We start from the raw sequence: 14,814 nt of genomic DNA, 5'->3' as shown, positions 1-14,814 counted from the left end.
AGGCAATAAAGGTCCATATCTCTGTACCCAAGAGGACAAGTTGTAACGTGACTGCCTATCGGCTATCCATGCACATTTTTTCAGCGGTCCAGAGTCTAAGCGACACCGCCCAACACTCCCATGAAATGTTATGGGGTTTGTCACCTACGATTTTCGAAGTCCGCCTCACAATGCAACATTTGGGACCGAACCCACTAGGATCGACTTAAAATATGGGTTCCCAGTGGTGGCCAAGGTCTCATGATAGCATTCGAGCGTCAAGTCTTGGGCATCCTACTGTACGCAGACACCCAAGCCGAAGCAAATCCATGCCGCACTTGGCTCAAAGTGTCACAACTCTATAGAAACAACATTTGTATCCTTTTTCATTAATTTATCTATATAATGATTTATTAAATTTATTTCCTTTGCACTAATTAGATATAAAGAAAAGTGCATTGGAGCTGGCCACTGATGAGTGGTCACAGGTTATGGTAGACCCACACGGTGGGTTAGAGAAAAGATAGTTCACACTTCCACCTATATGACCCGATTGGGCGCATGTGACTAGAACTCACGCATATCAGGGTTAGAATCGCACACAGAAAGGATTGATGCCTTGAAGTGTGGGCTAGATCCACCAGAACAGACAGTTACAATCAACAAGATGGCATGATCATGAAATGCTTGTATAATGTGCATGTGTGGGCTGAAAGCTTGAAATGCACATTTCTTTGCATAGGAAAGTCACATGAAGATTCGGATACCATTTTTGCAATGTACACGGAAAAAGCTTTCATATGATACCCATATTGGGGGGGTCCCTAAATTCTAGGAGATCCCTAAATTTTAGGATATCCCTAAATTTTAGGAGCCTCGAATTAGCCTAAAAATGCTAGTCCTAAAAAATAGGGATGTCATTCTAAAAATAGTAAGTTCTGTACTCTGATGTGCTTACTAAATTTGGTTGTTTCTATTCTTGACAGTATTCAACCCAAAAAGGAAGGCCATAAAGAAGAGACAAGTGTCAAGACACTTGTCACACAAGTTTCCAAGTGTCCCACCACTTGTCACATCTCATGACATGTGGCTGGACACTTGTCTTATGCTACTCCACTTTTCCCTTTTGTACTAGCTCTCCCCTCTCCTATAAATAAGAGCTCGTTTTTCTTCATTGAGCATCATTTTTCTTTGCTGTAAACTCATGTACAACACCCATAGATAGCCAGAAACTGGCCCCATCCATCCCCATCATCATCCCCCACTTCTCCATTATCAAATTCCTCCATATTCCCTCTTCTATCACTGCTGTTTTACAAGACAGCAAGCCTGTAAATTCATTACAGCACCTCCTTCTTGAGCTCTTTCTTCCATTTTAGCTACAAGAAGCAAGCTCTATCCCTGTACTGCTGATCAACGATGGAGAAAGGCTGAATTCCCCTTTTTCTTCTCTCATACTGTAAAGAAATCAGTTCTTATCATTGCATAATAGATAATGCATGTGTGTTTGTACATCTTTGCATGATCTTGTGAGAGTGAGAATTACTTCTTCTCACTCTCAGGTTGATTGTAACTGAGCTCTTCCCTAAGGGACTTGGGTTGAGCAGAAATACATTCCTTCGGGGGGGGTTGCCCATCTTCAACCCTCAATCTTGTCTCCATTACTTTTACATTTTTATGGATGTAATTTTGTGAGTAATTTTCATTTTCAGCTTTAAGTGTTCATTCTCTTTTCTATTAAATCTCAAAAACAAGCAAATATCATAATTGTTAAGCATACTACGTTGTTCGGGGCGTTTACAGTGGTATCAGAGCTTTGGCTCGGTCCTCACCCCCAACACTGGTAGTGCTTACAACTATAAGTTTGTTTGTTTTCAGCCCTTGCATTGAGTGCGTGAGCATATTTTTTTTTCTTTAGTCTCAATGGATCAATCGAGTGCTATCCTTCAAGCCATTCAAAGTCTTAGAGAGGAGAATCAGCAAATTCGTGAGCAACTTCTCAAACTAGAAAAAGTTGAGAATCCCAAAGAATTCAAGGAAAGAAGCCCATCTACTTCAAGGAGACAAAGCCATACCAATGAAAGGAGCCGATCAAGAAGTCCAACTACTTCTAAGAGGCAGTCCCATTCTACTTCAAGACAAAGAAAGAGATCGTGTCGAAGCTCATCCTCTTCTTCAAAGTCATCTGGCGCCTATTCTGATGGATCCTCTTCTAGTAATGAAGAGTCACACCCTTCTCGTGGAAGACCTCATCATCGTCAAAGGCGTCGACATTCTTCACCCTCGTCTCCATCTTCATCCCCATCAAGCACTTCATCATCTTCAACCTCAATATCCGAGCATGGACGAAGGCATAAGAAGAAGAAGAAGACTAAGTCACTATCTCAACTTGAAAAGAAGATCAAGTTCAGTATGTATGATGGTTCCCGAAATCCTGATCTTCTTTTGAAGTTTATTCGTCAATTTCAAATTTTGTATGGTCGTGACAAGTATAAAGAAAAAGAAAAGATTAAGTTTGCAGCTTTACATTTAACTGACTTAGCCCATACTTGGTGGACGGGGTTGGAATATGATCATGCTGCCCCAAAATCATGGCGGTCCTTTGTTCGCCTGATACAAAGCCAATTTCTTCCTGTTCATTTCAAAAGAGATGTAAAAATGGAATGGGATCGGCTTTGGCAAAGGAAAAATGAGTCACTTGGTGACTATACCAAGAGATTTTGGGAGCTACTTTTGAAGGTCCAACATTTCAAGAAGATCAGCACTTTGAAAAAGCTTAGGAAGTTTCAAGGAGGTTTGCATTTTAAACTTCGTACTGCTCTTAATCATTATCATTGTTCTAGTCTCAGGGAACTCATTGACCATGCTGAGACATGGGAAATGGAGCACAATGGCAACAAATCATTCCAAAAGAATGATAAGAAGAGAGTAGCTGATGATGAGGAGTATTCAGCCCCAAATGAAGAACAAAAACAATGGCAAAAGCAGCCATCAAATCAAAAGAAGATGAAGCTCTATGCACCTCCTAATGCTCCTCAATTTCGCTCCAATCTATACCCACAAGCAAAGCAATTTTCCGAAGAAGAAAAGCAACGCTTCATGAAAGAAGGGAAGTGCTTTAAATGTGGACAAACAGGCCACATAGCGAAGCAATGTCCAAACAAGGGACAAAGCAAGGTTTCTGACAACAAGCCTAGGTCGCCAGTGAAAATCAATGCTATCAGTGATGTAGTTGCAAACACAACTCACACTCCAGAGACGCGCAAATTATTAAAAGCTTGGGGACAGTTGCAAGGTAAGCAAGCACTATTCTTGATAGATCTTGGGGCGAATGAAAATATTATTTCCTTGCAATTAGCTAAAGAGCTTGGATTAAAGAATGAAGAGATGGACACTCCGGTAGAAGTTCGCCAAGCTTTAAATGTTGATGAAGGTGACACAATGAAGACTGTGATACCCTACATTGGCAAGCTCAAGTTTCAAATTCAAGGCTACAGTGACGAAGATACCTTCTGTATCGGAGACCTTGATGGTTGCGATGTGATTCTTGGCATGCCCTGGAATCATAGAGTAGATTCAACCATCTTCTCTCAGAAAACGAAGGTAGAACTCACCAACAAAGGCAAGAAGTACGAGATCCAAGCTGGAGTTTCTGGAGACACCATACCTATGGTAAGCCATATGCAAGTCTCTAGAGCAATTAAGGATTGTGTTCAATGTTGTCTGCTTTATGTCACTGATGTAAAAGATAATATGAATGCTGAAAACCAAGAGCAACTTCAGCTCTTGGAAAAGTATAAAGATTGTTTTTTGGAAGATCTTCCTTATCAGCTTCCCCCAGAAAGGCCAGAAGACCATCATATTGATATTATCCCGGGCAGTTCTCCTCCTAATATAGCACCATACCGTGTGAGCCATCCTCAACAAGAAGAAATCAGAAAGCAAGTCGAAGACCTACTCAACCGTGGGCTAATTAGGCCAAGTAGCTCACCATTTTGTTCACCGGTTCTTCTTGTTCAAAAGAAAGATGGCACATTCAGGATGTGCATTGATTATCGAGCCCTCAACAAAATCACCGTGAAGAATCGGTTTCCTATTCCTAGAATTGACGACATTTTGGATCATCTAGGAGGCTCAAAGGTTTTCAGCCGCATTGATTTAAAGAGTGGTTATCATCAAATTAGGGTAATACCACAAGATGTACACAAAACTGCTTTCCGCACTTCATACGGTCTTTATGAATTCTTGGTGGTTCCTTTCGGATCAACCAATGCACCAGCCACCTTTAATCAAATGATGGAGCGCATCTTTAGAGAGCATCGACAATATGTCGGTACTTTCTTTGATGATATTCTTATCTTTAGCAAGAATGAAGAGGAGCATCATCAACACTTGGAAATTGTTCTACAATTACTACAACAAAATCAACTCTTGGTAAATGGTAAAAAGAGTGAATTTTTCATGCATAAAATAAATTACCTTGGGCATGTCATCTCTTTTGAAGGGATTCAGATGGATCCTGAAAAGATCAGGATAATCCAAGAATGGCCTCATCTTCGTGATGTACATGAGGTGCGATCGTTTCTTGGCTTATGTTCTTATTACCGCCGCTTCATCAAGCATTTTGCACATATGGCTTCCCCACTTCATGACCTTACAAAGAAGAAGATCTCTTTCCAATGGAAGGAAAAAGAGAAGGCAGCCTTCACAAGGCTGAAAACAGCTCTTACTTCTGGACCTGTTCTTATCATTCTAGATTTGGTAAAACCATTTGTGGTGGAAGCAGATGCTTGCGGTGATTGTATTGGTGCAGTGCTAAATCAAGAAGGCCATGCCGTAGCCTTTGAAAGCCGCCGTCTAAATGATGTGGAGAAAATGTATGACATTTATGAAAAGGAGCTCTTAGTAGTGGTTCATGCTTTAAAGATATGGAAACATTATCTTTTAGGCAATGAATTCCTTATTAAAACCGATCATCAAAGCTTGAAGTATTTCAAGACTCAAAAGCATTTGCAGGAGAAACATGCAAGATGGGAAAATTTCTTGTCTATGTTTCATTTTCAAATTATGTACACTCCAGGGAAACAAAATGTAGTTGCTGATGCACTTTCTAGAGTGCCTCGCATTGCAACTATTACAGTGGCTCATCATGAAGATTTTCAAACGATGAAGAATACTTATGATGAAGATACTGATTTTGCAGCAATTTGGTCAAATTTACAGTAAGGAAGTTCTCATCCAGATTATTCCATCAAAGATGGTTACCTTCTCATGAACAATCGCATTTGTGTCACTCTTCCTGTTCGACAAAAGGTGCTTAAAGAAAGTCATGAACCCCCTTATGCAGGGCATAGAGGGAGGGCAGCCACTCTAAGTGCAATTGAGCGCTACTTTTATTGGCCAACATTACGAAAAGATACACATAACTTCATTGAGGCTTGTCTGGTATGCCAAAAATCCAAATATGATAGACAGAAGATTCCAGGATTGTTGCAACCTCTTCCAGTGCCCAAAGATCTATGGGAATCTATCACAATGGATTTCATCTCAGGTATTCCAAGAACACCTCAAGGTCATGATATGATTTGGGTCATAATTGATAGATTCAGCAAACAATCACATTTTATTCCATGTCATAAAACATTGAAATCCGCACAAGCTGCAAGACTTTTCATTCAACATATCTTCAGATTACATGGTATGCCTTCTGAGATCATTTCAGATAGAGACTCCAAATTCACAAGTAACTTTTGGCGTGCTTTATTTGAGAATTTGGGAACCACTTTAAAGTTCTCCTCAGCTTTTCATCCTCAAACTGACGGCCAAACAGAGGTGATGAATCTCACTCTTTTGGATATGTTGAAAGCTTATGTTAGTGAATATAAGTCACAATGGGAGAAATATCTTCCATTATTAGAGTTTGCTTACAACAATACAGTGCACTCATCCACAGGGAAAGCTCCAAATGAAATAATACAGGGTAAAGTGATTCCCCCTCCAATTATTCGCACTAAAGATAAGATTTTTGCTGCTGATGAGTTTGCTTCAGATTTAAAAACGGCAGTGGATCAAGTTCGAGCCACTATCAAAGTTGCCCAAGAGCGACAAAAGAAGCAAGCAGATAAACGAAGAAGACCTTTGGCTTTTGAAAAAGGTCAATATGTCTTGCTAAAGTTTGATAAAAGCAAGCTCAAACAAGGTTCTCGTCAAAATTCATCTTTTCCAAAGCTCTCCAGTAGATACTTTGGACCCTTCAAAGTGATTGAGAAAATAAATGAAGTTTCTTATCGACTTGAGCTTCCTACTCATTGGAAAATACACAATGCTTTTCATGTAAGTTTGCTAAAACCTTACATAGGACTAGAACCAAAGGAACCCATTACTGAAGATCCCCCAGAAGTTGAAGAAACAGAGCAACTCTTGGAATCTGAAAAGATTTTGTTTCTCAAGGATCGAACCACGAGATGTGGCCTTGTGACACGAAAATTCTTGCTAAAATTCAAGAATCTACCCACCACAGATGCACAGTGGGTAGATGAAAAATTCATGAAGGATTACCCAAATATTCTACAACAATATCAAGAAGATTTTCAGCTGAGGACAGCTGAATAAAAGCCAGAGGGCTGTCACAACTCTATAGAAACAACATTTGTATCCTTTTTCATTAATTTATCTATACAATGATTTATTAAATTTATTTCCTTTGCACTAATTAGATATAAAGAAAAGTGCATTGGAGCTGGCCACTGATGAGTGGTCACAGGTTATGGTGGATCCACACGGTGGGTTAGAGAAAAGATAGTTCACACTTCCACCTATATGACCCGATTGGGCGCATGTGACTAGAACTCACGCATATCAGGGTTAGAATCGCACACAGAAAGGATTGATGCCTTGAAGTGTGGGCTAGATCCACCAGAACAGACAGTTACAATCAACAAGATGGCATGATCATGAAATGCTTGTATAATGTGCATGTGTGGGCTAAAAGCTTGAAATGCACATTTCTTTGCATAGGAAAGTCACATGAAGTTTCGGATACCATTTTTGCAATGTACACGGAAAAAGCTTTCATATGATACCCATATTGGGGGGTCCCTAAATTCTAGGAGATCCCTAAATTTTAGGATATCCCTAAATTTTAGGAGCCTCGAATTAGCCTAAAAATGCTAGTCCTAAAAAATAGGGATGTCATTCTAAAAATAGTAAGTTCTGTACTCTGAATGTGCTTACTAAATTTGGTTGTTTCTATTCTTGACAGTATTCAACCCAAAAAGGAAGGCCATAAAGAAGAGACAAGTGTCAAGACACTTGTCACACAAGTTTCCAAGTGTCCCACCACTTGTCACATCTCATGACATGTGACTGGACACTTGTCTTGTGCTACTCCACTTTCCCCTTTTGTACTAGCTCTCCCCTCTCCTATAAATAAGAGCTCGTTTTTCTTCATTGAGCATCATTTTTCTTTGCTGTAAACTCATGTACAACACCCATAGATAGCCAGAAACTGGCCCCATCCATCCCCATCATCATCCCCCACTTCTCCATTATCAAATTCCTCCATATTCCCTCTTCTATCACTGCTGTTTTACAAGACAGCAAGCCTGTAAATTCATTACAGCACCTCCTTCTTGAGCTCTTTCTTCCATTTTAGCTACAAGAAGCAAGCTCTATCCCTGTACTGCTGATCAACGATGGAGAAAGGCTGAATTCCCCTTTTTCTTCTCTCATACTGTAAAGAAATCAGTTCTTATCATTGCATAATAGATAATGCATGTGTGTTTGTACATCTTTGCATGATCTTGTGAGAGTGAGAATTACTTCTTCTCACTCTCAGGTTGATTGTAACTGAGCTCTTCCCTAAGGGACTTGGGTTGAGCAGAAATACATTCCTTCGGGGGGGGTTGCCCATCTTCAACCCTCAATCTTGTCTCCATTACTTTTACATTTTTATGGCTGTAATTTTGTGAGTAATTTTCATTTTCAGCTTTAAGTGTTCATTCTCTTTTCTATTAAATCTCGAAAACAAGCAAATATCATAATTGTTAAGCATACTACGTTGTTCGGGGCGTTTACACAAAGAGAATGGGAAACGAGAGAGATGCATCGCTCAACCTCTCCACCCGTAGGGCATAGTCCCATTCCGGTCCCCTAAAATGGCATGGATTGAGTTCTAACTTAACAATACCTAAAGGTTGAACGATGCTCAAACCTTATGAGAAGCCTCCCAGTTCTCTGGGCCCACCCTACCGTAGAATGGACCCATCAAGAGTTCTACCCATCCGCTTTCCTTAATAGCTTTAGTTTCTATCTAGGTCCTATCAAATTTATGTGTAACTTTCAAAATCAGCTTCCTTAAGTAGGCCTTTTAGGGAACAAGGTTCATTTGCGTAACTTACAACGCTCACATGAAAACAAAGCAAGGTGTCCTTTTGAACAAACAAGTTCTTTAACTTATCTTTAAGATAATATGTCTCCTTCCCATACATGAGAAATTATGTATCCCTTATGTCCAACAAAAGTACCCGGTCCAAATCACATGGCACCGTAATTTTTGTCCATTATCTAGAATAGGATCTTCCAACACCTCAGACGTTGGGCTCACGGCAGTCTTCAACTCCATTCCAGACTAGGTAAGAAGTATCCAGAGCTCCACTGACCCCAAGCGACCTAGGAGTGAGATCCTTTCTTTTAATCATAATATGTTACCCTTGTCTTATCCCCCAATCAGTGCTTGCTAGAAATTGGACATTGTAATACAGTATAATGAAAATGTTTTATTTTCAAGTCACAAGATCAAGGTGAATCTTTTCACTTTCTCTTCTACTCGCTTGAGGTTTATTCTTAGTATATCTATCCCTACTAGTTTACATCAACACCATAAGTCTCTTTTAATCATTTTCTTATAAATCGAATTGAAGAGGTGAAAGAAAGAGCAATGGATTTGGTTTTAAAAAAATCTTATCAAATGGATGACTTAGGAACAAAGTAAAGATATGGCATGGATGGCACAACCCACTTTGGTCTGTCAGAAACTGACGATCTAATATCACTTCAGGTTAATAAAGGCAATAAAGGCCCATATCTCTGTGCCGAAGAGGATAAGTAAGTTGTAAGGTGCCGGCCTATCGACTGTCCAAGCACGTCTTTTCAACGGTCCATTGAGAGATGAGTCTAAGTGACACCGCCCAGCACTCCCATGAAATGTTATGGGGTTTTTCGACTAGGATTTCCCAAGTCCGCCTCACAATGAAAGGTTCACAGTCGAATTCACTAGGATCGACTTAAAATCCGGGTTCCTAATCGCCAAGGTCTCCTGACAGCATTCTAGGGTCAAGTCCTAGATATCCTACTTTATGCAGAGACACCCAAGCCAAAGCAGATCCATGCCACACTTGGTTTAAAGAGAATTGGAAACGAAAGGAATACATAGCTCAACCTCTCTACCCGTAGGGCATAGTCCCATTCCGATTCCCTAAAACGGCATGGATTGGATTCTAACTTAACAATACCTAAATGTTGAACGACGTTCAAACCTTATGAGAAACCTCCCAGTTCTCTGGGAGCACCCTACCGTAGGACGGACCCATCAGGAGTTCCACCCACCCGCTTCCCTAAATAGCTTTAGTTTCTAATTAGGTCCTATCAAATTTATGTGTGACTTTCAAAATCAGCTTCCTAAAGTAAGCCTTTAAGGGAACAGGGTTCATTTGCGTAACTTACAACACTGACACGAAAACAGAGCAAGCAGTCCTGTTTGACAAACAAGTTCCGTAACTTATCTTCAAGATAATATGTCTCCTTCCCATACAAGAGAAATTATGTATCCCTTCTGTCCAACAGAAGTATCTGGTCCAAATTACATGGCCTCATAATTTCCATCTATTATGTAGAATAGGATCTTCCAACACCTTAGACGTTGGGCTCACAGCAATCTTCAACTCTGTTCCAAACTATGCAAGGAGTGTCCAAAGCTCCACTGACCCCAAGCAACCTAGGAGTGAGATCATTTCTTTTATTCATAATATGTTACCCTTGTCTTATCCCCCAATTAGCGCTCGCTAAAAATTGGACATTATAATACAATATAATGAAGATCTTTTATTTTCAAGTCCCAAGATCAAGTTGAATCTTTTCACTTTTTGTTCTATTCGCTTGAAGTTTCTCCTTAGTATATCTATCCTTACTAGTTTACATCAACACCATAAGTCTCTTTTAATCATTTTCTTATAAATCGAATTGAAGAGGTCAAAGAAAGAGCTTGGATTTGGTTAAAACAAAATCTTATCAAATGGATGACTTAGGAATAAATTAAAGATATGGTATGGATGGCCCAACCCACTTTAGTCTACCAAAAACTGATGAGCTAATCTCGCTTCAGGTCAGTAAAGGCAATAAAGGCCCATATCTCAGTACCCAAGAGGACAAGTAAGTTGTAACGTGACTGTCTATCGGTTGTCCATGCACGTTTCTTCAATGATCCATTGAGAGACGAGTCTAAGCGACACTGCCCAGTACTCCCATGAAATGTTACAGGGTTTGTCGCCTAGGATTTTCCAAGAATGCCTCACAATGGAATGTTCGCGGCTGAACCCACTAGGATCAACTTAAAATCTGGGTTCCTAATGGTGGCCAAAGTCTCTTGACAGCATTCTAGTTTCAGGTCTTGGGCATCTTACTTTACGCAGAGACACCCAAGCCAAAGCAGATCCATCCTACATTTGGCTCAAAGAGAATGGGAAACGAGAGGGATGCATCACTCAACCTCCCTACTCGTAGAGCATAGTCCCATTCCGGTCCCCTAAAACGGCATGGATTGAGTTCTAACTTAACAATACCTAAATATCAAATGACAGTTAAACCTTATGAGAAGCCTCACAGTTCTCTGGGCCCACCCTACCGTAGAACAGACCCGTCAAGAGTTCCACCCACCCGCTTCTCTTAATAGCTTAAGTTTCTAATTAGGTCCTATCAAATTTATGTGTGACTTTCAAAATTAACTTTCTTAAGTAGGAATTTTAGGAAACAGGGTCCATTTGCGTAACTTACAACACTCACACGAAAACACAGCAAGCAGTCCTTTTTAACAAACAAGGTCCTTAACTTGTCTTCAAGATAATCTGTCTTCTTTTCATACATGAGAAATTATGTATCCCTTCTGTCCAACAAAGTACCCAGTCCAAATCACATGGCACCGTAAATTCCATCCATTATCTAGAATAGAATCTTCCAACACCACAAACGTTAGGCTCACGGCAATCTTCAACTCCGTTCCTGACTAGGCAAGGGATGTCGAGAGCTGCACTGACCCCAATCGACCTAGGAGTGAGATCCTTTCTTTTAATCATAATATGTCACCCTTGTCTTATCCCCCAATCAGTACTTGCTAAAAATTTGACATTGTAATATAATATAATGAAAAATTAAACTAATTGTATTAAAATTGTAAGAGTCGTATACGGGAGCGAACGAGATGTTACATAAGTGGTAATGTAGTCCTCTGGGCCAAAAACTTTTTTTATTGTTAATCGCCTTCCTAAGAGTTTAAAAAAGGAGATAGAGGAAGAGCAAAGTGGACTAATGGTAAGAACCGGATGTGATTTGGGTGAGAAAATTTACAACAAAGTATATTCTACTCTTAGAACTTAGAAATAAAGAGAAGAGAGAATGATGGTTCAAATGATTGTAAACAAAAAAACAAGCACGATTTTGGTATAAATCGATGATAGCATAATATTTAACTATTCGAAAAGAAAAAATAATGGCCAAAACGTGACCCTTAATATGAGTTAATGTCTTTAGGTACATAGTTGTTGGCCTCTTAAATGAATAATATATTCTCATTAATCATGTCTAAATGGTCAAATTTAGAGGGTTTATTGTTTTGAAACCTCAACTAATTGACAACTTAGTACTACTTTTGAAGCATTTTTTGCTCTAATGGTCTTATAGTGTCCTTCCAAGACCAAGTCACTTGCACTTTAATATGCACACGCATACCAACTTAAGGTATCCCACTCTTAGCATCCTACCTTAGATAGGTGTACATCACAACCTAGGAATTCTTAAGAACTCATAAAGAAGCCAACATAAGGTTACAAGATTGCCCAATGAAGCATTACAATGTTGGCAGACACATGCTATTGTAGTAAAGTGACTCTCTCTCTCTCTCTCTCTCTCTCTCTCTCTCTCTCTCTCTCTCTCTCTCTCTCTCTCTCTCTCTCCATTTTTTATTTTCATCTTTGAGGCATCTAAGACAATGTTGATACAACTTTGCTTATTTCTCTCTTAGAGGCATGCATGGTATCCAAACAAGGTCACATGAATGTCGATTGGAGTATCATGAAAAGGGTTCTTAGTGACTCAGCTTATACAATTCCTCCCCTCCCTCCCTCCCTCTCTCATAGGTAGAATCATAGGTAGGTAGTTTGTTAGTCAATGCACCACCTTTAGTACTGTGATAAGAGGTAGCCATCCCAATCACATCAAGACAGATGATGCCACTAATAATGTAGATGTCGAATGAAAGTGAAAACCCCAATGCATGTGAGGGTGCTTCTAGATGGATAAAATGGAAGTTCTAAAGAACCATGCTCAAGGATGAAAATAAATAATTAGGGTTTAGGTGCACAATTTAAGATCCATGGCTTTGCTATTCAAGATATAGGGTAAGTGTGGCACATATCAACTAATGATTTAAGCTCCATGGTCCACTCGTTGAAGAGGTTACACTACTCGCTTAAGACCAAAAAACTTCATGGTAATGTTTTCGCCAACCAATTGGAGGGGCTACAAGACATAGGGATTCATCCCAACTAAGGAGATTGCAAATTTAAGCCCATAAGCATGTATGAGTCCAAGGCTTATCTATGTCAAGGAAGAAATCTTCTCTTAGGGCATGGGTAGGCTAGCATGACATGCATAACTCATGGAAAATGCACCTAAGTATCTCAATTCCACGTCAATGTGCCACCAATCAATTGAATAACAATGCATGTCGATATGAAAGAGAGAGAGCCATTGCATAAAGGACAAGAGTTACATTCAAGAGCCTTTTAAACTCTAACTACGCCGATCAAAGTGTTGCATGCACCATCTTAGAACAACTTATAACTAATTCGTGATTCCACATGAGTAGAAGACTACTACTATGTATGAAATTGAGTCCCAATACTAATATGTAGAAACACCTGTGTGTGCAGCATATCTCTGGTTTTCTTTTAAATTTCTACGAAAAACAAGGAGCTCATGCAGGAGCTTCTGAACATGGAGGTGCCTCTTTCACAATACCGCAAAACAGAATGTTGTCAAATGATCACGTACAGCTTTGTCAGAATATGTTAACACGGCACTTTTGATTATTGAGAAGAAACGTGCATTACACATGATCTGTCATCATCGGTCGATCTGAGGGGCCATGGACTGCTGGTTTTTTATGTCGTTGATGTTGTTGAGTATGGTCTGCAGATGACGATTCCCTTCCTCCTTGATGTGATGGCCCCCTTGCTTCAACTGTTGGCGGAGGCCGCGCAGCTGCTGCCTCAATTGCTGGCGATGGCGTCCGCGATGCTGCTGCTGCTGATCGCTCGAAGCAGGGACTTCAAAGGTCAGGTTCGAAGCAGCCGAAAATGAATCCATGGACGCCTCATAAGATTCGCCTGCAGAGTCCACTGTCACTAGATTTACAGCATCTGCTTGCAGATCAGACAGGGGAAACTGCTCATTGTGTGCTGCAAGGACCAAGGAAGGCCCGGTCATATCCTCATGAGATTCGGATGTGCCGGCAGCAGTCGACTCTGATAATGTGCCGTGTTCTGAGGTTAAAGCCGTTGAATCTGACCCCATGGATGTAACAGGGGCTGTCCTGAGGCCCTGATCTTCTTCTAGGGCAGCTCCACTTAAGGTTACTTCACCTGCTTCAACTTGACCGTTAATGGCGTCAGTCGCCGTCAACGAAGAAGCAGACGGCTTGGAATTTAACTCTGATCCCACGCCTTCTTTAACAGCATTGACAGCAACATGTTCACCCACAGCAGGCGTGGAAGAGAGCTCGCCGTCTTCATGATACTGAGAAGTCGAAGAGTCAGCTTGGGATGACGACACTTGAGCGCCGAATTCCGGGAATGGCAGGCACTGCAGGCACAGGTTGCAACGTCTCAACAGATCCATGCCCTACCCTGAACCCTGCAGGCGATGACGCACGCCCACGCAACACAGAGAGGAGGTTTTATAGGATTGTGCTTAGCCTAGGTTGAGAAAGGCCGTGGATTGCCAGGGGCAAGAGAGAGAGAGAGATGTTATTATGCAGTTAATTTAGACGAGAGGGTAGGTGGAGACAGTCAACACGGATGGAAGATGGATGTTAGAGCACCTTCACATGAGCTGGATTTTTTTTTTTTTTGAGAAAGTGTGAAATTATATTTAAAGATGATTTACAAAATGGACTCACAGCACGAGTCCACCCTTTAGCTTTTGGAGGCAAAGCATAGTAGCTTCAGTATAGCAAAGGCTAAATATTAGATACATTGTGGGTATGTGACTAGGGCATTGCCCGAGTGTGCACTATTTCCAATATTTCTTGATAAATTTCTTCAAATTCCTCTTTGAACTTAGCATACTTTTCTTCCTTGGTCTTTTCCCTATTTTGAGCTCTCATGTTCTTTCTAGATTCTTCATCTTGCTCCATTCCTCCTTTCTTCTTTCCTTCTTTTTCCATTCCTTTTGATACTTCACGCATTCCTTTGTGATTTTATCCTTGTAGCTAGTTCCCTTGCACAAATTATCATTTTTAAAACCAAATATCATATCTATGTTAACATTTTCAAATATTAAGTT

At 40.4% G+C, this 14,814-nt stretch overlaps 1 protein-coding gene across 1 annotated transcript; it reads right to left on the bottom strand.

Moving 5' to 3' along the window:
- Window positions 1-13,109: 13,109 nt before the first annotated feature.
- On the bottom strand, window positions 13,110-14,274 carry LOC148011573 (uncharacterized). The gene has a single exon (XM_087670928.1). The coding sequence runs from the start codon at window positions 14,146-14,148 to the stop codon at window positions 13,375-13,377; it is 774 nt and encodes a 257-aa protein (XP_087527054.1). The 5' UTR covers window positions 14,149-14,274; the 3' UTR covers window positions 13,110-13,374.
- Between the last annotated feature and the right edge of the window lie 540 nt (window positions 14,275-14,814).

This window comes from Lygodium microphyllum, chromosome 28 (genome assembly GCF_053477565.2).
Source record: "Lygodium microphyllum isolate KBCC chromosome 28, Lygodium_microphyllum_v1.1.10, whole genome shotgun sequence".
Classification (NCBI taxonomy): domain Eukaryota; kingdom Viridiplantae; phylum Streptophyta; class Polypodiopsida; order Schizaeales; family Lygodiaceae; genus Lygodium; species Lygodium microphyllum.
This window is presented reverse-complemented; position numbering and strand designations above follow the sequence as displayed.

Bases quoted from the DNA above. Each gene is read 5' to 3' on its own strand.
- LOC148011573 (XM_087670928.1), bottom strand. From the start codon at position 14,148: ATGGATCTGTTGAGACGTTGCAACCTGTGCCTGCAGTGCCTGCCATTC.